General features: G+C 41.8%; 1 protein-coding gene across 1 annotated transcript; it reads left to right on the forward strand.

Annotated features, from left to right (window-relative positions):
* The first annotated feature begins 3124 nt into the window (after positions 1 to 3124).
* On the forward strand, positions 3125 to 20718 carry LOC115077659 (olfactory receptor 1009-like). The gene is made up of 2 exons (XM_029579955.1): positions 3125 to 3604; positions 19720 to 20718. The coding sequence occupies exons 1-2, from the start codon at positions 3125 to 3127 to the stop codon at positions 20716 to 20718; spliced, it is 1479 nt and encodes a 492-aa protein (XP_029435815.1).
* The last annotated feature ends 3247 nt before the right edge of the window (positions 20719 to 23965 follow it).

Consider the following 23965-nt stretch of genomic DNA (forward strand, 5'->3'; position numbering starts at 1 on the left):
ATGCTAGGATTGTGACTACAGTTACACAACAAGTAAATTTAGGTAATCAATAAAAGTATAATACCACTACAACGTTAAGCCAGTTATACTTTTATTTATTTATTTATTTAAAATCTTTTCTATACCGTCGTTAAGTGGGTGCCATCACAACGGTTCACAATAAGGCACAAAAACTATGTTGCATAAAGTGTCTGGAATTCTAACTCTTAAACAGGTGCCAACCAAAATACTGTAACATTATATCATAATAAATACTATTTGGTGAGTGTTATAAGTCAAGTCTAGTTTTTCTAACTCTGTTAAAAGTTTGGTGTTACTTAAGTTTAGTTCTTTGAAGTTTAAGATAAAGGTGGAGATTAGAATATAGGAGAGGAGACACACTTTAAGAAGGAAGGAGTGTATGTGTGTGGGTGTTTGCTTGACCGCACCTAACAGTTCCCTGGGTTCTACTCTCCATTCTCTGTGTGGAATGCTTGCTTAAATAGCCAGGTTTTTAATTTGTTTCTGAATGTTTTGATGTCTCTTTCCAGTCTGATTTCTACCGGCATGGTGTTCCATATTATCGGTCCTGCTAGGGATAGGGCCCTGTCCCTTACTTGTGTTAATCTGGCTGTTTTGACTGACGGAATAGTTAGCAGTGCTTTGTTAGTCTTTGCAAATACTCCCTTTGAAATCCGGCCCCACTCCAATAATTTTGTTTCCTAGAAAGGCATATATGTGTTTAGATGTAATTTTTCGAAGGTGTAGAAATGAATGTTTAATTTCTTATGCTTTTCTGTACTATTTTCCTGTAAAGCATGATTTATAAATACTTTATGAAAAATCAATAAATTGTGAATTGAAAAAAAAAATCCTAGCATATGAGTGTTTGGATGCATGCACACTCATTTTAATGCTACTGCCTTTAAGAGCTTTACGCTCTTAATATTGTTAACAGAATAATAATCTGAGGTGGTCACCATCTGTCTCTTGTGTAAACTATTTCCACATGCTAATTGTCCAAATGTAAATTAACGCCAAATTAAATTAATTCTTACCTCCCTTTCCCCTCCTCTAAAAGAGAGAGAAATTAACACAGAGATGCTCTGCTGCCACACACAATTAAAATTGATTGCTTGCTATTTGCTGTTCCCTCCAAGACCACTTTGCCTTTTTTCTTAAAGTCACAATGTAAACAACAGTCCTTGGAGGAAATGCTGTATTACAAGTGCTAAAGCCGTGGCTAGGGATTGTTCAGTGCTCTTCCACTGCCCACACAGACAGGGCCCTAAAGGTATTTGAAACTCGGTTAAATATTCCTTCCTGAGCCCTACAGATGCACTGGTGAAGGTGCAGGGGACGTTTCCTTCATACGAAAGAGAACATAATCATTCCTCACACAGTTATTCTTGCATTTCAGCTCAGGACCGATAATATGAAAAATTAGAATAAAATGAATAACTAACGCATGGTTACAAATTTGGAAGTTGGTCTCAAACTTTTCAGAATATTAAAATCAGTTGGTTTTCCAGAGAAAAAATGAGCACTGTTTTTGGAAGTTAATTAATTCCATGCCTTCATTTTTCCAGACTTTTTTAAAATTAAAAGCAGAAAATAAGCATCAATATAACTCAGGCTCTTTTTTTCTGGGGTCTAGTTGGGCTGAGGGTTGGTCAGGCATAGCATAGCAGAACATGATCTGAAGTCAGTGTCCCTTCCTACCAGTTCCTCATGTGAAGTTCCTCCACTAAGCCTGCAGCACTCAGACATTTCCACTCAAAACCCAACTTTCAATCCTATCATAATGGCAGAAATCTCCCAGAAATTAAATTAGGTGACTTATGAAAATACTAACCACAAGAGCACAAGAAATATCAGAAATCAATGGAAGAAGTTGCTGTCCTTTCCAGCTCTGGACATTTCAGAAGGTAAATACATATTTTTTATTTTTCAGGGCTTCCTTCTCCCTCTAAATCCTCCTCCCCAGGCCATGTCCTTGTTCCCATTTCAGCTTCCCTTCAGAATTCTTACTCTCCCCCTTCACGACTTCCAAATTTCAGGAGCCAGGAAGAGAAGCATCATCAGCAAACATGCACACAGGTGGGGTAAGAAAGTGACCCTGCCCAGGAGTTCACATCTTAAAGAGAATGGCTAGACAGAGAGGGGAGAGCTCAAGACCAACTGAGAGAAACATGAAGGATCTGGACTAATCTATTCTGAAATCTGTCTGAGAGCTCTTCCATAGCGGTATTCACCAATAACTTGGCTGACAATTACATCAGCTGATAGAGGGATGGAGGAATTGCAAATGGAGAGATGGGATCAGAGGAGATCATAAGACGAAACACTGTGTGATCCTGTTTTTAATTCAGCCCGAGGATTCTGTTACTGTGTTTGCAGTGCGTCATAACACTGCAACCACAACATACTGTCAAGAGCAATGATTTGTTCTTCATAATATTAATGAGAATGTAGATATATTTGCTGCTTTTATTCCATGGAAGCCCTATCTAATTTAGAGTTTAATAATCCAATGACATAGAAGCAGCTGCCTGAATTGTGTTCATATAACACTTTCCAAAGTGGAGAGGAGAGAAAGAATACTTTCTTAATAATAATTATTAAGAATTAATATTAATATAAATTTGTTATACTATTAGTTTTGAATTAATAATGAAGTCAAAATTAAAAAAGATTTGTCTTACCCATATTAAAAAGAGGTGGCATTGGGGTGCTCTAGGAGAAGGAATTAACTTTAGCTGGTTTGTGCTGATTTTCAGAGCTATTCAAATAAAGCAATCCAGTAAGTCTGCTCATATTAGAGTGTCCGGATTACTTTATCAAGTAACTTTGACTTTAGCTGGGTATATTCAGCAGAATGAATATCCAGCTGAATAAAATTAGCTGGATAATATTCCTGGCTCCCTCAGCTTACTCAATATTTAGTATTGATAATCTAACTACAATTGGCTTAAGGGTAAAATAAAAGGATGAACTGAATTCCCAATATATTGGTGAAACATTAACTAATGTTTAATTGACCTTGTGAATAACACTTTCCTCTCTCTCATTTAGTATTAGAGGTTTCCTGATTTCTCTGCTATCTTTTTTCTTCCTCTCTCAGCAAGCCGTCAGTACAAGAGACATGGAGCGGGAAAACCAAACCCAGGTCACAGAATTCCTCATTCTGGGAATTCCAGAATATCCAGAACTTCAGGGTTTGCTCTTTGTGGTCTTCCTGTCCATCTACCTGGTCACACTGATGGGGAATCTCGCAATTTTGACATTAATGTCTATTAATTCGCGCCTCCACAAGCCCATGTACTTCTTCCTCGGCAATCTGGCATTTGTGGACATCTGCTTAAGCTCCAGCACTCTCCCAAAAATGCTGGCAATTTTTCTAATGAACAACAAATCTATTTCTTTCCAAGCGTGCATGGCCCAGCTCTATCTGCTTATGGCTTTCCTCAGTGTGGAATTCTTTCTGCTCACTGCCATGGCGTATGATCGCTACGTGGCCATCTGCAACCCCTTACACTACACAGTTGTCATGAACAAGAGGGTTTGCATTATGCTGTCTGCTGTTTCCTGGATAATTGGGTTTCTAGATCCACTACCACACAGGGTAACCATTTCTCAATTATCTTTCTGTGGGCATAATGTTGTCAACCATTTATTCTGTGACTTCCAGACAATGTTGAAACTCTCGTGCAGTGATATCTCCATCATTAAACTAACAATGCTCACATTAAACTTGGGCTTGGCCTTGGGAGCCATACTGCTCATCCTGACATCCTATGTCCAAATCATTTTGGCCATCTTGAAAATCCAATCCATTGAGGGAAGGCGTAAGGCCTTCTCCACTTGCTCTTCCCACCTCATGGTCGTTAGCATATACTCTGCAACTGTATCTTTTGCATATATGAGACCCCTGTCCATAAACACGAATCCAGTTGACAAATTCCTTGACTCACTGTACAACAGTCTGATCCCCATGATGAACCCTATCATTTACAGTCTAAGGAACAAAGACGTTAAATCTGCCCTCATAAAAATTATGTGGGGGAGAAGGGGAGTCTGAGAGCCAAAAACCTTACATGTAAGAATGTGGTATTTAGCAGTGAAGGTTACAGATTCAATATGAATTGCTCTAGAATTTAGAACAATTAAGGGTCTACAGAAACAGGCTACAAAATAGGCAGGCAATTAACTGAGTTCTTCCTCCTTCTTGATAATGTTCTGATGTATAAATTTTGCATCTTTTTTATAGAAGCTTCCATTTTAAATGAGGAACTGAATTGTGAAATGCTTGATTTTTAATGGATGATGAACTTTCCTTGCCCTTTCTTAAATTTTCAATTATTCTCAATTTTATTTGATTTTAAATGTGTCAAAAATTCTCTAAATGTTCTCATAAAATTCTGCCACTGCTGGTACCCTTTTGTCTTTTTATAGTGCCTTACGCTACTCATACCAGTTTTGGTGCCAATTTGCCACAGTCTCGATGCCTTGACGTTCTCTTCCCCCTTCTGATGTTGTCTAGTAACAAGTTCAGTAGAATTTGATTAGAAAACCTCAGTTCTGAACTTCAAAATAGGCTGCATCACTTCCCCCAGTGACTTGAATTGGAAACAAATTAATTTGTTTTTCATTTGAAACTAAATAAATAAATGAAGGTGACAAATAAATGAATGAACCAAAATGAAAATTTTGCCTTTGCACATCTCTATAGGGCATATATATTACAGAAAATTTTACATATAAGTAATCAACTTCTTCTCTCAAAGCACAAGGTATGGTATTCCACATTGTGGGCCCCACAAAGGAGAATGCTCTAGCCAATCCTCATGTAGTCGATAATATCACAATGGAAGGATAACAATCTGAGTACAACTTGAGGAATGTAACATCCACACTGATGTATATTATTGTTAGTTTCATGAAGTGTACCTGTTGTTGGACTGCTATTAAGATGCCAATCTCTTAGTCTCACAAAGACCTACTGCAGTTCCTTGTAATCCACTGCTGCTTTAACGACTTTGAATAATTTTCTATCACCTACAAATTTGATTACTTCACTCACCATTCCCTTTTCCGTATCATTTATGAATATGTTAAATAGCACAGGTCCCAATACTGATCCGTGTGGTTCTCCAATAATGATCTTTCTCCATTTCGAAAACTGACCATTTAGACTTAACCTTTGTTTCCTGTCTTTTAACCAGTTACTAAATTTCCAATAGAAAACTCCCTCCTGTCCCATGACTTTGTAATTTCATGAGGAGTCTCTCATGAAGGACTTTATCAAATGCTTTCTGAAGATTGAAATACATTTTATCAACTGCCTCAATTATATCTACAAGTTTAATTACACCTTCCAAAATATCTAAAAGATTTGTAAGACAAGACTTATCTTTTCTAAAACCATGTTGACTCTTCCCCATTAACTGAGGTTATGATTTTATTTTTAAGAATCACTTCTACCATTTTGCCCACCATCAGTGTCAAACTCAACAGTCTATAGTTTCCCAGATTACCCAAGAATCTTTTTTAAAAAAACAAAAAAACCCTAGCACTACATTGTCCATCCTTTTGCTCTTTTAATCCATATTTTGGAGACTTCCAATTGTGAGACTCTGGTGCGTGTTGTACACAGAGGATTAGGGCATCCCTGTGAATGGATAAATCCAGGGAAGGGAAGATTCTGAAAGAGTTCTATCACTCCTCCAAAGGACAGACCTGTTAGTGAGTGAATGCAGAGGAGTTTCAGCTTTTGCTTTAACTCCTCAGTTGTGAAGCAGAGAAATTTTCCACCCTTCCTGTCTCTATTTTGATTTCCCCTCTTTTTGAGTAACAATCTCTATTTTGTCCCACCTGGAAATAAGTGCCCTTGGTACCAGAGACTCAGTATCCATTCTACTGGAAAAGAGGTGTCTTTCACTCTGAAGGAACCTGAAGATTGGAGGAGTATCTGGGAGGACTGAATCTTTGCTTTCACAAAGGAAGGAAAGATATGCAGGTATTTTTGAAACACTATTGCTGTAGAGTCAAGTGGGGTTTGGTTTGTGAGGTTCTTCATTAGGGGAGCTAAAGCATTTAAGAAGGTTTGAGGATTAGGATTTTCATTCTGATAAAACACAGGGACTTTATTCTAACCATTACAGAGGAAGTAGAAGGGAGAATAAACACTGAAGTTTGAAGGAGTACAATTTCTTCAAGAGCTGAGTAATTGGAAAAGAGGATATGGATTTCTAATTTATTGACTTCCTGTAAATTAAAAGACTTTGCTAAGTTAGTTTATTAATCTTTCAACTGTTTTATTATCTAATATCTATTGACTTTATACTGAACGCAAATTGAGTGCTGTAAATATTTGTCAAAAACCAAAATACCGCACTAATTTATCACTATAAAGAGATCCACAATATAAATTAAATTAACTCAATTATATCACCTCACTTCTTCATTAATTTTGTTGTTGAACAAACGTCAACTCAATAAAAGTTTAATTTAACTCTGTATATTCAACATGAGGTGATATAATTGAGTTGATTTAGTAAATATTTGTCAGTCATCTAATCAACTAGTTGGAAACTTCCTTTCTTCTCAGTGTGCTTTTTGGATACAAAAGACTGTGATTATTATTAGTGCTGTTTACAGAGAAGGATAAAGGGTGGGTACTGTGTTGAATGCAAAAGGAAGTTGAGGTTAAGCCTCTCCTCAGGGAGACCTGGAACTGAGAGGTAAATGCTATCCATGGAGAGACAGAGAAACTAAGAGCAGATAGGGTCCATCTCTCTTCCTATGTGCTCCAGGTCTAAAGTTATCCAGCTAAATTAGCCGGTTATAGTTAAAAATTGGCTAAGTTATCCAGATAAATTAATTCCTCCCCAAATCATTCCAGAATGCCTCTTTTTTATCTCGCTAAATTTTAACAAAAAAGGACTTCTCCAGGAAAAATGTAGCTGGCTAAGGGGGTGGGGGTTCAATATTCAAACTTGCCATTTAGTTGGATGTTATTCATCTAAAGGGCTTTGAATATTGACTACTAAAAATTCCATTTGAGGGGCTGATGAGGCAGTGGCAAAACGTTGAAAAACAATGAGCCCAAAATATTGAAAAATTGGAACATATTAGGAGAGACTGGAGCATGCAGACAAAGAAAGACTGCAGGGTGCATGAGGCAGCACCTATGTGCAGAACACCCGCACATGCTCACTAATGTCTTTACAGAGCTTTGAGAGCTGAACCCATGTCGGCACCATCAGATAACAGCACTGACATGGAATGGCTAATCCATGCCTGTTACGATCCCCCCTGTTGCTGCGCTACAGGTGGTATCTCAACTTCCACTGGAGGCCGCTTCGAAGCCAGGGCCTCGCCTGTGTACCATCCAGGATTTGCTCCAGGGCCTGGAAGGCCTAGCTGTTCCTGAAGCCTGCCTGTGGCTTGCTGGCTGGGTTTGGACTTCCTGGTTTGGCCACGCCCTTCTCCCTAGGGGCCGGCCCGCAGCTCTCCATCTCAGTTATAGGGCCAGCAAGGGGCGGTCCAGGTGAACTCCTCCCAGGGAGTTGCCCACATCAGCTGTATAAAAGGACTTCCTCTTCAGTTCCAGTTCGCCTTCGGATTGAGCATTACAGTCATCTCTACCTTTTCCTCGATCCAGGTCCTCTGTGGTCTTGCTTGCTTTGATGGCTCCTTGTCCTGTCTCTGCCTTGATGTCTGTTCCTGATGTTGCCTGATGTCTGTTCCTGATCCAGTGCCTGATCCAGTTCCTGCTTTTCCTTCCTGCTTTAGGCTGCCAGGAGTGCAGCAAACCTGCTTTAGGCTTCCAGGAGTGCAGCAAAACCTGCTTTAGGCTGCCAGGAGTGCAGCAACCTACCCTGCCTTGACTGCCAGGCGTGCAGTAACCCACCGCTTCCTCTTCCCTGCACGTGTCCGCTCCCGCGATTGTAGGACAGGGTGGTCCGTGACCAGTCCAGCTGTGCTGACTGTGTAGGGCGCCCTGAGAGACAGTGCCCGTTTCTTGCTTCAGCCCTTGCCTTGATGTCTTGCTTCAGCCCCCGTCTGATGTCTTCAGTTCTAAGGACTCTGTCTGCCCTCGCCTCTGTCCAGCCTGCCGCCCTATGCCGTACCCAGCGGCAGGTCTGAAAGGGCTTGGAACAGTCGGAGGACCATTCATCAATCAACATCCCAGTGTTGGTTGCCATGGGCGTGCAGGTCCGGCTGAGGGTCAGACTCCGCTCCTTACCCCCTGCTTCTGTACTCACCTGGCTCACCATGCCTGCACCGGCTCACCTCCCACGGTGTGGCTTGGGGCTCCTCCCTGAGTCTTGCCGTGGCCCAAGAGCTCACCACCTGCTTTGGAGGCGACCGCGCTCCTCGCGCTCGTGGTAACAATGCCTATTTCATGACGGAGAATTAAGAAGAATCTTCTCTGCATTAGGGACCCTGCAATTCAGAACTGGTAACTGGGAGCTCACTTCCATAAAATGTGTTATTGTTTCAGAGGAAGGAGTACCCACCATCACACTTTTGGGATATGTATTCTCTAATGGTTTACAGAGAACACTGATTCCTAACAAACACAGAGGCAAGAGGGCTCCCTAACATCATTCTGGGTCACTGGGTTACTACTAGCACCAAGGATGACCTTAGGAGGGTGTAGGACCCAAGGCAAATCAATCACAGCAAGGCCCTGGAATGTTGAAATTATAGGTAGGAGAGGGGGCTCCCATGGCAGTGCAGGGCTCCCGAAAAAGTGGGGGCCCAAGGCAGTTGCACAATTAACCATTCCCCATCCACCCCAAGGCCTGGTTCAGAGGGGAAAAGTGCCTCTAATGCCGTAATGAAATACTGGATCAATACGAGCATAAAGGGACGAGTGCCTCCAAATCCAGGCTCGGCACCGGATCAGCAGACCTAGGAACTCTCTGGATTTGGCCTGGAGACTCTGGGCCAACACCTGAAAACTCTGGGTGTCCCGCTGGTAAAGAAGAAAAAGTGGCTGCAGGGGTGCAGGACCCACGAGGCCTGAGGAGGATGAGAAAAAGTGGTGGCCCCCACAGCAGGAGGAGAACAAGGAGAAGCATCTGCCCCTGTATAACAGGAGAAAGAAAATGAGATGCATCAGCCCCCCCCCCCATGCCACAGGAAGAAGAAATGGGCAGCATCGATCCCTCTGAGCGGATGCCAGAAAAGCAGCAATACTGGGCTTCCAAAAGGAAAAGGAAACAGGGGCAGCATCAGTTCCAACGCTGCAGAATGAGGATCAAGGTTAGGAGAGAGAATGAGTGCACGTGTGTGTGTGTGTGTGTGTGTGTGTGTGTGTGTATGTGTGTGAGTGTGTGTGTAAAAGAGGAAGATAAGATGTGTGAGAGTGTATATGTGTGTTGAATAGGAAGAGAAGAAAGTGTGCATGTGGGTAAGAGAACATGTATGTGTGGAAAAGGGGAGGAGTGAGTGAGTGAGTGTGTGTAGAAGATGGAGAGCAGTGAGTATGCAAGTGTGCATGTGGAAGAGGGAGAGAAGTGATTGTGCATGTCTGTAATAGAGTGTGTGTGTGTGTATATGAGGAAAAGGATGAGAAGAGAATAAGTATGCATGTGTGTGAGGAAGATGGAGTGAGTGTGTATGTGTAAGAGAGGCCATGTGTGTATGAACAGAGAGAGGAGAGAGTGTACATGTGTGTGTGTGAGTACATGTATGTGTGGAAGAGGGAGAAGAGTGAGTGAGTGTGCATATGAGTTTGAGAGTGTGTATATGTGGGTGAATGAGTGAGAGTAAGCATGTGTGTGAGAATGCTCATGTATGTGTCTGTCAGAGTGTGTGAGAATGCTCATGTATGTGTCTGTCAGAGTGTGTGAGTGAACATGTGAATGTGTTAGTGTGCATGCTATTACTGCCTCCTCTCCCCCCATGCTATCTCACAGCAATCTTTGGGTGACTGGAAATGTAAAGTATACTGGTATGTGGATCAGTACTGGTTGAAAGGGAACCGTGCCCCTAACACCATGCTGGGACCCTGAGTCTGTACTGGTTCAGGATCGTCTTTCAATACAAAAAAGTGTTTACATTTGTAGGGGTGGAGTTGAAGTTTTACTTTAATGGTGAGATTAATGCTGATTTTTTTTAGTTAAAATGATTGGCATCACATTTAAATAACATGATTATCATAATTGTGTATGCTAAACAAATTATTTTAAGTGAGAAGCCCTTCATTAATACATACAAAAATGTGAGCTTCAGTTTGTTAAGGCACCTTCATGCCACTTTAATGCATATTAATTGTTAAAGTCTGGGTCAGGTTTAATGTGGTTTATAAACAGGGGTCAGGAGAGGTCTCACCAATGACTTGTACAGAAGTTCATCGCTTCCTTTTTCCTGCAGGTTATGCCTCTCCCTGTGCACCCAGCATCCCCGTGGCTCTGACCACTGCCTTATCTCACTGTTTCCCTACCTTGAGATCGTCAGACCCCATCGCTCCAGTGCCTGTCTCTTGATTGCAGCACATTAGTGTCTCACTCCCCTCCTGCCACCGTCCTGTATCACTGTAGCCCTAAATGCAAGACTGCCCACTTTTCTGCAGTGCATTTTAGCTGCCCAGCACGGAGCAAACAATGCTTTTCCCTGCATCATAACTTATTCCAACAGAAAGCTATTACTGTGATCACCTGAAAAAACATTCTTACCAAAAAAAATGAATGGGAGGTGTTTTGGTAATTATTGATGAAACTATTTCTACATAATTGTCCAGTTCTAAATTATTGTCAGGTTCCTAAATAAAGAAAATAGAACTGTATACTAGATGGAGAAGCTAAACTGCCCCTCACAATGAAAAATGAGCAGATAAATCCAGATTGCTTGGTGCTCGCTGTTCCATCCCAGATTGCTTTGGCTCTGTTCTTCCAGGGGGAAAATATTGCAGATCTAAAGCTGGGGCCGGTGACTGCTCAGTGCACTTCCACTGGCCTCAGAGACTTGTCCCAAAGGTTTTCCAAAGCCAGATAAGTGTTCCTGAGCCCTCCCTTCACGTGCACAGATGGAAGAGCAGAGGCCGATCATTGTGCAAGTAAGAGAAAACATTATGATTTACATGAATTGTTATTACTGTCAATGTCTGGTTCAGTGCTGCCTCTGTAAAACTAAAATGAAAACTGAGGAAATCAATGCAATGGTTTGTGATGTGGAATACTGAAATCAGTTGGTTTTTCAAGAGAAAGAAAAGATAATTTTCAAAAGGTAATTGTCATTTCCACTACTACTTGACCTCCTCTCTTGAAAAGTAAAAGCTGAAAGGCTGGGATTATTTATCACTGGAAGGCGCTGTGTTTAGAACAGTGAAAGAGTTCCCTGGCAGAGGTGAGGTGGATATTTATTGTAAGTGATGTCATAATTTTGGATACAGAGTAGCAGGAAGTGTTCTGAAAGCTTGGACCTTTCATCTGAAGCTTCCCCGCTAAGCCTGCGGTGCCCAGAATGAAAGCTTCAGCCCCGGGATAATGACAGGAGTCACCCTGAACACAAGATTTGCCATGCCGGGTTAGACCAAGGTCCATCCAGCCCAGCATCCTGTCTCCCACAGTAGCCAGTCCAGGTCACAAGTACCTGGCGGATCCCCGATAGTTGATTTATTTCTTGTGTCTCACTCCCAGGGATAAGCGATGGACTTTTTCTCGAGGAACCTGAACCCTGCCATATAAGCTGCCTTCACCACACTCTCTGACGACAGATTGCACAGCTTGATTGTGTGCTGAGTGAAAAAGATTCCCTACGATTTGTTTTCATTCTGCTTGATACTAAATTTCATGGAATGTCCCCCAGTCCTAGTGTTGTTTGAAAGGGTAAATAACTGTTCCCTATTTACCCATTCAGTATTTTATAAATGCAATCAGTTCTTATCTCAGTTGTCTCATTTCCAAGCTAAAGAACCCTAATCTGTTTGGGTTTCTACATAAGGGGCCTTTTCCATCCCCTTTATCAGTTTTGTCGCCCTTCTCTGTATCTTTTCTATATCTGCTATATGTTTTTTTGAGATGGAGCAACCTGAACTCACACAATACTCTCGTGCAGTCAAACCATGGAGCCATACAAATGCACTATTATATTCTCAGTTTTGCTCTCTGTTTCTTTCTGAATAATTCCTCACATTCTAGTTCCCTTTTTTATTGCTGCTGCACACTGAGCCAAAGATTTCTAGGTATTGCCCACAAGGACTCTAATGTCCTTTTCCTGGGTGAATATTCCAAACACGGGAATCTAAAAATCTCACTTGAAAAATATCCACCTGATAGAAGCACAGCCCGACATATAAACTCTCTGTTCCAGAAGGAGTGCCAGGCTTTGAGTGGTGCACTGGCTTGTTTATCCAGAGATAGAGAAGGTTCCCCTGAAATGCAGGTCCAGCTTCAGGAGTTTGTTGATTTTAGACAACTAATCACCAGATTTGTGTTGCATCATATGACTCACAAAACATTTTTTGAAATGAAGGAGATGACAATAAGAGATAGAGAGGCATTTGATGTGGCTATGAACTTATCCAAACCTTTTTTAAACCCAGCTACACTAACTGCACTACCCACATCCTCTGGCAACAAATTCCAGAGTTTAATTGTGTGTTTAGTGAAAAAGAGCAATTGTGTGTGTGTAAGAGGTGGAGAATGTGTGATTTCTGCATATTGGAGAGAGAGGAAAAAGTTTGTGCACACGCACACACGTCCATAACAATCTTAGGGTAACTAGAAATCAAAAGTTCCCAGGTATGGAAAATTGGTGATTTTTTTTTTAATCCATAATAGCTTTAATTATTGGCTGTTTGATGTCTCTACGGTTTTGAAATATTTTTGGGGAAACAGTTTAAAAAATTGCATGAGTTTTTAATTATTGGATGTTATTCTATTCGCCAGCTGTTCTGAAATATTTTTATATCTCGTGTAGTAAGTCAGTTTTTGTAGAGGTTAAGGATCACATCCTTAGACACCTGAGAGTCACATTTTGGAACCATGGTCAAACTTATATTGATTTATAGTTTATAATAATAATTCTGTTGTTTTAAATTTAAAAAAAAAACATAGCAGTCTTCCAGCTCATGGCGACGCGTTGTGCACAGGGTGAAGACTCCTTTTTTTCACTTGGCCTTAGGTGCCAACTTGCCTGACTCCAGCTCTGAGGAGCTCTTGCATTTTCTTCATGGAGTCATCATGGTGGGGCTTCTTTTGGTGGCCCCCACTTTCTAGACTTCACAGACACGCTGGTAAGTCTGGACATGCAAAGCAGTGAAGTTCTTGTACTTGAATACTACGTACACCTCATATCCAACCTTAAGAGAGCAAACTAAATAGGGGACATGCCCTAAGCTTAGGGGTTTCTTTCCTTCTTTTGTCATGCACAAGTTTATTCTGGACTGGACTGCCTTTAGAAGCACTGCTGATAATTCATTAATATTCTAGCTATAAGATTTCATGAATGTGATAATTTTGCATGTTTCCTGCTTTGTTAATGGTTGAGTTGTGTATGCATCAGATGAGCCATTCTTCTAATATCTGCGCCTCCCCCAAACAAAAGCACCAGAAACATAAGATGTCAATGGGGAAAGCTGTCATCCTTTCCCACTCTGGATACTTTTGGAAAGTAAATACATATTTTCTTTTTCACTGCTCATTCTGTTACTTCCACATCCTAACTCTCCTCTTCTTCCTTCTCTATTTATCCCCCCCCCCACACACACACACACTAGAGATGTGAATCGTATCCTCGATCGTCTTAACGATCGATTTCGGCTGGGAGGGGGAGGGAATCGTATTGTTGCCGTTTGGGTGTGTAAAGTATCGTGAAAATAGTTAAAATCGTGAGCCGGCACACTAAAACCCCCTAAAACCCACCCCTGACCCTTTAAATTAAATCCCCCACCCTCCCGAACCCCCCCCCCCAAATGCCTTAAATTACCTGGGGGTCCAGCGGCACACTAAAACAAGGCACACTAAAACACAGCACACTAAAACCCACCCCGACCCTTTAAATTAAATCCCCCACCCTCCCGAACCCCCCCCCCCAAATGCCTTAAATTACCTGGGGGTCCGTAGCCTTAAATTACCTCCATAGCGGTGGTCTGTAGCTAAATCGGGGGAAGGGAGAGAGCAGGAAAAGCGGCACACTAAATCGTGTAGTCTTCAGCCGGTGCCATTTTGCAAAATGGCCGCCGCAAAATGGCGGCGGCCATAGACCAAAATAATTCGACGCAGGAGGTCATTCCAGACCCCCGCTGGACTTTTGGCAAGTCTTGTGGGGGTCAGGAGGCCCCCCCAAGCTGGCCAAAAGTTCCTGGGGGTCCAGCGGGGGTCCGGGAGCGATTTCCTGCCGCAAATCGTTTTCCGTACGGAAAATGGCGCCGGCAGGAGATCGACTGCAGGAGGTCGTTCAGCGAGGGTTCCGGACCCCCGCTGAACGACCTCCTGCAGTCGATCTCCTGCCGGCGCAGGAGGGTGGGGGATTTAATTTAAAGGGTCGGGGTGGGTTTTAGGGGGTTTTAGTGTGCCGGTTTTCCTGCCCTCCCCCTTCCCCCGATTTACGATTTTTTGACGATAAATCGGGGGAATTGGTATTGTATCGTGGCCCTAACGATTTTTGACGATTTAAAATATATCGGACGATATTTTAAATCGTCAAAAAACGATTCACATCCCTACCACACACACACACACACCTTTAGCTTTCTTGCTCTCCACCTCCAAGCTTTCCAAATTTTAGGGACAATGAGGAGAAGAGTTAGCAGCAGACAGGCACACAGATAAGGTGAGAAAGGGACCTGCCTGATAGTTCACATCTTAAATGGAAAACATGAGTAGATGGGGAGAAATCAAGCCCCATTGAGCCCAAATATTTTTTCTCAAGACCCAAGTGTGAAGGCTCTGTAATAATCAGTTCTAAGATCTGACTCACACCCTTCCATAGAAGATTTCACCAATACCCCATTATGCGTTCTTGGCTGATAATTTTAATCACTGGACAGAAAGAAGGAGCCACGCAGCCTGCCTCCGTTCCCTCTGAGGCATCTCCGAAATCTGAGCGGCCTCGGAGGGAACTCTCTTTCGCCCTCCCCTCACCTTCCCTTCCTCTACCTAACCCACCCCACCGGCCCTATCTAAAACCCCCCCCTACCTTTGTCCGGGGATTTACGCCTCCCGGAGGGAGAAGTAAATCCCCGCGCGCCAGCGGGCCGCTGGCGCTCCGAGACGCAACCCGGGGGCAGTTCCGGAGGGCGCGGCCACGCCCCCGGACCGCCCCGGGCCGAAACCATACCCCAGGCCCGCCCCCGAAATGCCGCGCCCCGCCCCAAAACACTGCATCAATCGGCCCCGCCTCCGACACACCCCCGACACGCCCCCGACAAAAAACCCCGGGACTTACGTGAGTCCCGGGGCTCTGCGCGCGCCGGCAGGCCTATGTAAAATAGGTGCGCCGGCGCGCAAGGCCCTGCTCGCGTAAATCTGGGCAGATTTACGCGAGCAGGGCTTTTAAAATCCGCCCCTTTACTCTTGCAGTGTGTTTTTTCTACACTATATGCTCGTAAAAGAAGGCATGGAATTTGTGCCGACTGCATGACTGAAAGATTGTATCACAGACTGCACATGTAGAACAGATCCTCAGCAGTAAACAGGTCAAATGATTTGCAGCAGCATCACTAACATGAGAACCAACACCAGCAGCTCCAGTCATGAGATGTAGTATTGACTCAAGCAGTTCAATACCTATACCAGCAATGACACAAGTTATTAACCCAATCAAGCTTTAGCCAGAGGACCAGCACTTCAATCCAACATAGATGCTGGTTTCAATACAGCTGGATACATTTCAAAGTAGAGATGTGAATCGGAACCGGAATCGGTTCTGATTCCGGTTCCGATTCACATCGTGGGGTTTTTTTTCGTCCTACCCGAACGTGGTTTTGTTTATCGACTGTACCCGAGCTGATAAACAAAAAACCCACCCTGACCCTTTAAAACAAATCACTTAGCTTCCCCATCCTCCCGACCCCCCAAAAAACTTTTTACAGGTACCTGGTGGTCCAGTGGGGGTCCCGGGAGCGATCTCCCGCTCTCGGGCCGTCGGCTACCATTAATAAAAATGGTGCTGTTGGCCTTTGACCTTACCATGTGACAGGGTATCTGTGCCATTGGCCGGCCCCTGTCACATGGTAGGAGCACTGGATGGCACGCGCCATTTTTAAAGATGGTGCTGGCCATCCAGTGCTCCCTCCATGTGACAGGGGCTGGCCAATGGCCCGGATACCCTGTGACATGGTAAGGGCAAAGGGCCATTGGCGCCATTTTGATTAGTGGCAGCCGACGGCCGGGAATGGGAGATCGCTCCCGAGTCCCCCACTGGACCACCAGGTACCTGTAAAAAGTTTTTTAGGGGGTCGGGAGGATAAGGGAAGCTAAGGGATTAGTTTTAAAGGGTTGGGGTGGGTTTAGGGGTTATTTTTGTGTGCCATTTTTCCTGCCCTCCCCCAAAAAGATAAGAGAACCCCCATGAACAATTTAGTGGGGTTTTCCTATCGGTTTCGGGGAGCCCCCGATTTCTGACGATTTTGAAAATATTGTACGATATTTTCAATTGTCAGAAGCCCGATTCACATCCCTATTTCAAACTACATGACCTTACTCTCCATTCATCATAACATTAACATTAAAATATTTATATGGTCACCATGGTGGCTCACTGGGAGAGGACCTGTAATAGATTCATAAGACAACAAAGACAGAGATCACAGCACCTGAGCATTTGACATCTTAGCCATAACTCTAGTGACACCTAGACAGCAGATTTGGAGCTCACAATTGTATTTTTTTTTAATTCTTTATTTATCCGATTTCAATTACAGAAAAGTAAAATATTTTAGGTATGATTACATTCTTTCTGACTAAAGAGCAAAAGGTTATAGGAATATAATTCTTCCTTACAGTAAAACAAATTAAATCCAGTTTCATTTCATATGGAAAAAACAAAAACATAAACATTAGATATTATCTAATCGTTATCATGCCTATATATATAGATTCCATCATTCTATTCAAGTGGTAATCAATTAACCAGTGTGGGGCAAGGAAAATTTAATGGGAGAAATTTAGGAAACACATTAATTATCATAGCGATAACATAGACTAAATATGTTAATGTTAACGCAAGCTCATTTAGTTGTCTTCCTGCCACTTGAACAGATATTAAGCATTAATACTGGCACTGAATACATATTAATGCCTGGGTCTTCTTATAATGTGGTTTAGTAAATATGCACCCAGGTGAAGTCTCACCCACAGTTTGTACAGAGATATTCTCGCTTCCTTTTATCTGCAGGTTATGCCTCACCCTATGCACTTCAGCATCCCTCTGTCTCCGGTGAACCCCTTGTCATCCTCCTCTCCCCCCATCCTGTCTTACTGCCTTGGATTTCTGCTCTCTGGTCTCTGCACTTTTTTTGTACTAAAATCATGGCTGCCCAGTACCCAGCAAACAATTTGGTTTTTCGGACTCCAACATCCTATAAAAAATGATTACCATGATCATCTGAAAAAATATCCTTAGCAAACCAAATCAGTGGGAGGAGTTTTAACTTTATCATTTGAAGTGGAAAGAGTTTAAGTGTTCAGCAGTAAATTAGCTCCATTCAGTTTCCTAACTAAAGAAAAGAGCATTGCACACAGAGAAGCTGAGCTGCCCCTCACAATTAAAACTGGGCAGGGTAATCCTGATTGCTCGGTGCTCGCTGTTTCATCCCAAATCGCTGTTGCCCTGCTCTTCCAATGTAAAACATGGTTCTTGGAAGAAACAGTGCAAGAGAAAAGCCAGGACTAATGACTGTTCAGAGTTCTTCCCCTGCCCTCAGAGGACGGTCCCAGAAGGTTTTTGAAACACAGTTAAGAATTCCTCTCTGATCCTCTCTGATGCAGAGATGAAGAAGCAGCTTCACAGGCAAGAGAAACCATTATTGCTCTTTACATGAATTGTTTTGCTGAAGTTCAGTTCAGTTCAATGCTTTCTCTACAAAAATCAAAATAAAAATGAAGAATTCTTGGCTACCGATCTGGAAATAAATATCACCCTCTAAGGCTACGGGGTTGTTTCTTTTGTCACATGTTTATTTTAGATTACGATTCCAGCTTTTTGAAGGACTGCTGAAAATTATTTACTTTTTTTCACTATGAAATGTCATTAATTGTTCATGTTTCCTGCTTTAGTTAAGTTTTGCAGTTGTAAGTTTGCCTTCATGCCTTGACATCATTAAGACAAGTTGTCCTGACCTCTGAGTGCTCCCCAAAAACAGCACCGGAAGCACAAGATGTCAAAGGAGGAGGCTGGTGCCCTCTCTCACTCTGACTACATATTTTTTTTTATTTCTCACTGCTCACTCCTTCCTCTAGGTCCTCAGCTCCTGTCCGTCTTCTCCTTTTGTTACTCCTTCAGCTATCTTACTGTCCCCCCTCTATGCCTTCCAAATTTCAGGGGCAAGAAGGAAACTCATCAGCAGCTGATACACAAACAGGTGAGCGGAAAAAAGTCACATTATAAAAGAAAGAGAATGGGTAGATAGAGTGCGGAGTTCAAGCCCAAGCAAGGGCTTAATTTTCTTCTTTTTTTATAGATCCAGCTGTTAAGGTGCTGAAGTAATTTTATTTTCAGATCTAACTGACATCCCTTCTATTGAGATTTTCATCATTATAGAAGATGTATCTTTGGGTGAATTCTACCATCAAAGAACAGAGGGAAGGAGAAACTGTAAAATGAGAGATAGGCATCTATCCATACATCACTTGCCATAGAGGAGGAAATGAAACATTTATCATTAACATTTGCGATAATATTAATTACTATTGTAAAACCTGCTAGATTTCACTATACTTTAAAAGAGAGAAACGTCTAGCGATGGGAGAGCGAGATTCCCTAGGCATAGTGGTCATTTTGAGTGACAGTAAAAGTCCATCCCTCTAAAGGGTGGGCCAACTGGAGAGTTAATAAAGCTGACTCCATGAGTGTTGGCTGGAGTTGTGCAAAGAGCAGCGAGATGGAGCCATAGACTGTGACTCTCAATCGCTCCAGGAATAGCAACATTCCTTGTCTCTTTTTCATCTGAAGGTTGGAATTGATTTCCGTAAGGGAGCCATCTGCATCCAGACTCAGGAGGTTTGTGCAAGAGACTAGGTCACCAGCCAGGTAGTGTGTTTACTCTCTGAGTGGGAGAAGTGGATTTTCCTGGATCTATGCAATTCTAAGGGAGAAGGCAAAGTTTTTCTGGAGAGCTAGGACAGGTCCTCAGAGGTATCCAAGCCCTCAAGTTGGTTCAGGAATATTACTTTCTTTAATTGTATATGTTTGAAAATATTTGTCTACCTTTTACACTACTAGACTGCTTATTTTGTTGCAGAAAAGTGTTCTTTTTGTTTTGGAATACAACACTTGGTATATAAAATTCCTTTTGGTGTGACTAAGTGTAAACCTTGGGTCAGTTTAACCAGATTTTCAGAGCTGCACAATGATTTGCAGTGTCTGAAGGGGGTTTCAATACTAAAACAAATGTTGGTAAGGAATGATCCATTAATAATAATAATCTATTAACAGTTCAATTGTAAAACAAAAAGGATTAGCTGAATAAGATAATGCCCAATGTCTTGGTGAAACATTAAATGGTGTCCTTTTGACCTTGTGATGGTCCCTTTTCTTGTTCTGGTTATTCTTTGCTTGTAGTTTCCTGACTTTTCTCTGTTGTCTCTTTTCTTCCTCCATCAGCAAGCTCAGAGTAAGAGGGACATGCAGACAGAAAACCAAACCCATGTCACAGAATTCCTCATCCAGGGGTTCTCAGATCACCCAAACCTTCAGGTTCTGCTCTTTATAGTGTTCCTGTTTATTTACTTGGTCACGCTGACAGGGAACCTCACCATTTTGATACTAATGTGCTTTGATTCACGCCTCCACAAACCCATGTACTTCTTCCTTAGCAACCTGGCCATTTTGGACATCAGCTTCACGTCCATCACACTCCCTAAAATGCTAGTCATTTCTCTAGCAAAGAGTAAGGCCATTTCATTCCAAGCATGCATGGCCCAGCTCTACCTGATTATGTCTTTCACTGGTGTAGAACTGTATCTGCTTTGTGCCATGGCATATGACCGTTATGTGGCCATCTGCAATCCCTTGCGCTACTCAGTGGTAATGAATAAGAGGGTTTGCATTGTGCTGTCTGCCAGTTCTTGGATTGCTGGGTTTCTGGATATAGTGCCACACAGTGTGTCCATTTCCTATTCCTCTTTCTGTGGACACAATGTTATCAACCATGTATTTTGTGACTTCCAAACACTGTTGAAACTCTCCTGCAGTGACACCTCTAACATTAAACTATTGATGGTCACCCTAAATCTATTTTTAGTCCTGGGATGCTTTCTTCTTATCCTGACATCCTATGTCCATATTATTTCTGCCATCTTGAAAATCCAATCTGCTGAGGGGCGGCACAAGGCCTTTTCCACCTGCTCCTCCCACCTCACGGTCGTTGTTATATACTCTGGGGCCGTACTTTTTTTGTATATGAGACCCTTGTCCATGGAAACACGGTCTGAGGACAAACTGTTTGGCGTATTGTTCAATGCGGTAATCCCCATGCTAAACCCTATTATTTACAGCTTGAGGAACAAAGACGTTAAAGATGCTCTAAGGAAAGTCAGGAGCAGGAGACTAAGAGACTGACGTATCAGAGCATTATATCTAAAAATGTGGTATTTAGCAGTGAAGAATGTAGAATCAATGTGACTTGCTCTAGCATTTACAGAAAGAATTTAAAAAAGGAAGAGTCAGCCAGAAAGGAGAAAAAACACCTAGAAAAGATTCCTAGATATATTATCCAATGATCTGGATTTCACAAAATCCTTCTGAGATTATGATAATCTCCTTTGGATGATATTCAATGTATTAGTAAACTTTTACAAATAAAATTTAAAATATATATTTTTTTTTGTCGTGAAGAGTGAGGCCTAACTCAAATTAGTTTATTTGTTATAATTATTTCCTTTTGATTTTATTTTCTTTTTACTATTTTCTTTCCTTTAATCTCCTGTTATGGTCTTGTAATGAATAGTTTAGTTATACACATCGATATAAAATTTAATATTTCCTTTTATGTTCATGGTTTCTTTTGCTATATTAACTGTAAATGATGCAATGCTAAATAAAAATATAATTGATAAAAAATATATATTTTTATTGTTGTCCTGGTGGTTTACTAACAGAGGACTGGAGTTGTATTCTGAAGACAGATCTCTTCTCCCCAAGTCTGCCAAGCTTCATATGTAGGAGAAGCAGTGTTGAAAGCACCCACAGGAATTGAAGTCTCACCCATCATGCTTTGGTGATGCCTACAGAATGATTATGTTTTTGTCTTAATTCATTTTCTTTTTCTTTTTTTTTTATGTGGATAGATCCATGTCATGGTAATCTCCTTTGAATGTTATTCAATGTATTTATAAACTTTTTAAAATAAAGTATAGCTTTGTAGTCCCATCCTGATGGCTTGCTGGCAGAGGACAGGGCTTGGTTTCATGAGACTCTCCTCTCCTGATCTCTAGTAGACTTCAGATGTAGCAGAGACATCGTTTACAGCCCCCACCCCCCCTGCTCCCAGCAACACAAACTACATTCTCACTGATCACCTGATGGCTCTGCCCTACTTAGAACATAAGAACATAAGAACATAAGAAAATGCCATACTGGGTCCATCAAGCCCAGCATCCTGTTTCCAACAGTGGCCAATCCAGGCCATAAGAACCTGGCAAGTACCCAAAAACTAAGTCTATTCCATGTTACCATTACTAATGTCAGTGGCTATTCTCTAAGTGAACTTAATAGCAGGTAATGGACTTCTCCTCCAAGAACTTATCCAATCCTTTTTTAAATACAGCTATACTAACTGCACTGACCACATCCTCTGGTAACAAATTCCGGAGTTTAATTGTGCGTTGAGTAAAAAAGAACTTTCTCTGATTAGTTTTAAATGTGCCACATGCTAACTTCATGGAGTGCCTCCTAGTCTTTCTACTGTCTGAAAGAGTAAATAACCGATTCACATCTACCCGTTCTAGACCTCTCATGATTTTAAACACCTCTATCATATCCCCCCTCAGTCGTCTCTTCTCCAAGCTGAAAAGTCCTAACCTCTTTAGTCTTTCCTCGTAGGGAAGTTGTTCCATTCCCCTTATCATTTTGGTAGCCCTTCTCTGTACCTTCTCCATCGCAATTATATCTTTTTTGAGATGCGGCGACCAGAATTGTACACAGTATTCAAGGTGCGGTCTCACCATGGAGCGATACAGAGGCATTATGACATTTTCCGTTTTATTCACCATTCCCTTTCTAATAATTCCCAACATTCTGTTTGCTTTTTTGACTGCCGTAGCACACTGAACCGACGACTTCAATGTGTTATCCACTATGACACCTAGATCTCTTTCTTGGGTTGTAGCACCTAATATGGAACCCAACATTGTGTAATTATAGCATGGGTTATTTTTCCCTATATGCATCACCTTGCACTTATCCACATTAAATTTCATCTGCCATTTGGATGCCCAATTTTCCAGTCTTACAAGGTCTTCCTGCAATTTATCACAATCTGCTTGTGATTTAACTACTCTGAACAATTTTGTGTCATCTGCAAATTTGATTATCTCACTCGTCGTATTTCTTTCCAGATCATTTATAAATATATTGAAAAGTAAGGGTCCCAATACAGATCCCTGAGGCACTCCACTGTCCACTCCCTTCCACTGAGAAAATTGTCCATTTAATCCTACTCTCTGTTTCCTGTCTTTTAGCCAGTTTGCAATCCATGAAAGGACATCGCCACCTATCCTTTGACTTTTTACTTTTCCTAGAAGCCTCTCATGAGGAACTTTGTCAAACGCCTTCTGAAAATCCAAGTATACTATATCTACCGGTTCACCTTTATCCACATGTTTATTACCTCCTTCAAAAAAGTGAAGCAGATTTGTGAGGCAAGACTTGCCCTGGGTAAAGCCATGCTGACTTTGTTCCATTAAACCATGTCTTTCTATATGTTCTGTGATTTTGATGTTTAGAACACTTTCCACCATTTTTCCTGGCACTGAAGTCAGGCTAACCGGTCTGTAGTTTCCCAGATCACCCCTGGAGCCCTTTTTAAATATTGGGGTTACATCTGCAATCCTCTAGTCTTCAGGTACAATGGATGATTTTAATGATAAGTTACAAATTTTTACTAATAGGTCTGAAATTTCATTTTTTAGTTCCTTCAGAACTCTGGGGTGTATACCATCCAGTCCAGGTAATTTACTACTCTTCAGTTTGTCAATCAGGCCTACCACATCTTCTAGGTTCACCGTGATTTAATTCAGTCCATCTGAATCATTACCCATGAAAACCTTCTCCATTACGGGTACCTCCCCAACATCCTCTTCAGTAAACACCGAAGCAAAGAAATCATTTAATCTTTCCGCGATGGCCTTATCTTCTCTAAGTGCCCCTTTAACCCCTCGATCATATAACGGTCCAACTGACTCCCTCACAGGCTTTCTGCTTCGGATATATTTAAAAAAGTTTTTACTGTGAGTTTTTGCCTCTACAGCCAACTTCTTTTCAAATTCTCTCTTAGCCTGTCTTATCAATGTTTTACATTTAACTTGCCAATGTTTATGCTTTATCCTATTTTCTTCTGTTGGATCCTTCTTCCAATTTTTGAATGAAGATCTTTTGGCTAAAATAGCTTCTTTCACCTCCCTTTTAACCATGCCGGTAATCGTTTTGCCTTCTTTCCACCTTTCTTAATGTGTGGAATACATCTGGACTGTGCTTCTAGAATGGTATTTTTTAACAATGACCACGCCTCTTGGACATTTTTTACTTTTGTAGCTGCTCCTTTCAGTTTTTTTCTAACAATTTTTCTCATTTTATCAAAGTTTCCCAG

Source organism: Rhinatrema bivittatum, chromosome 16, assembly GCF_901001135.1.
Source record: "Rhinatrema bivittatum chromosome 16, aRhiBiv1.1, whole genome shotgun sequence".
NCBI classification, from domain to species: Eukaryota; Metazoa; Chordata; class Amphibia; order Gymnophiona; family Rhinatrematidae; genus Rhinatrema; species Rhinatrema bivittatum.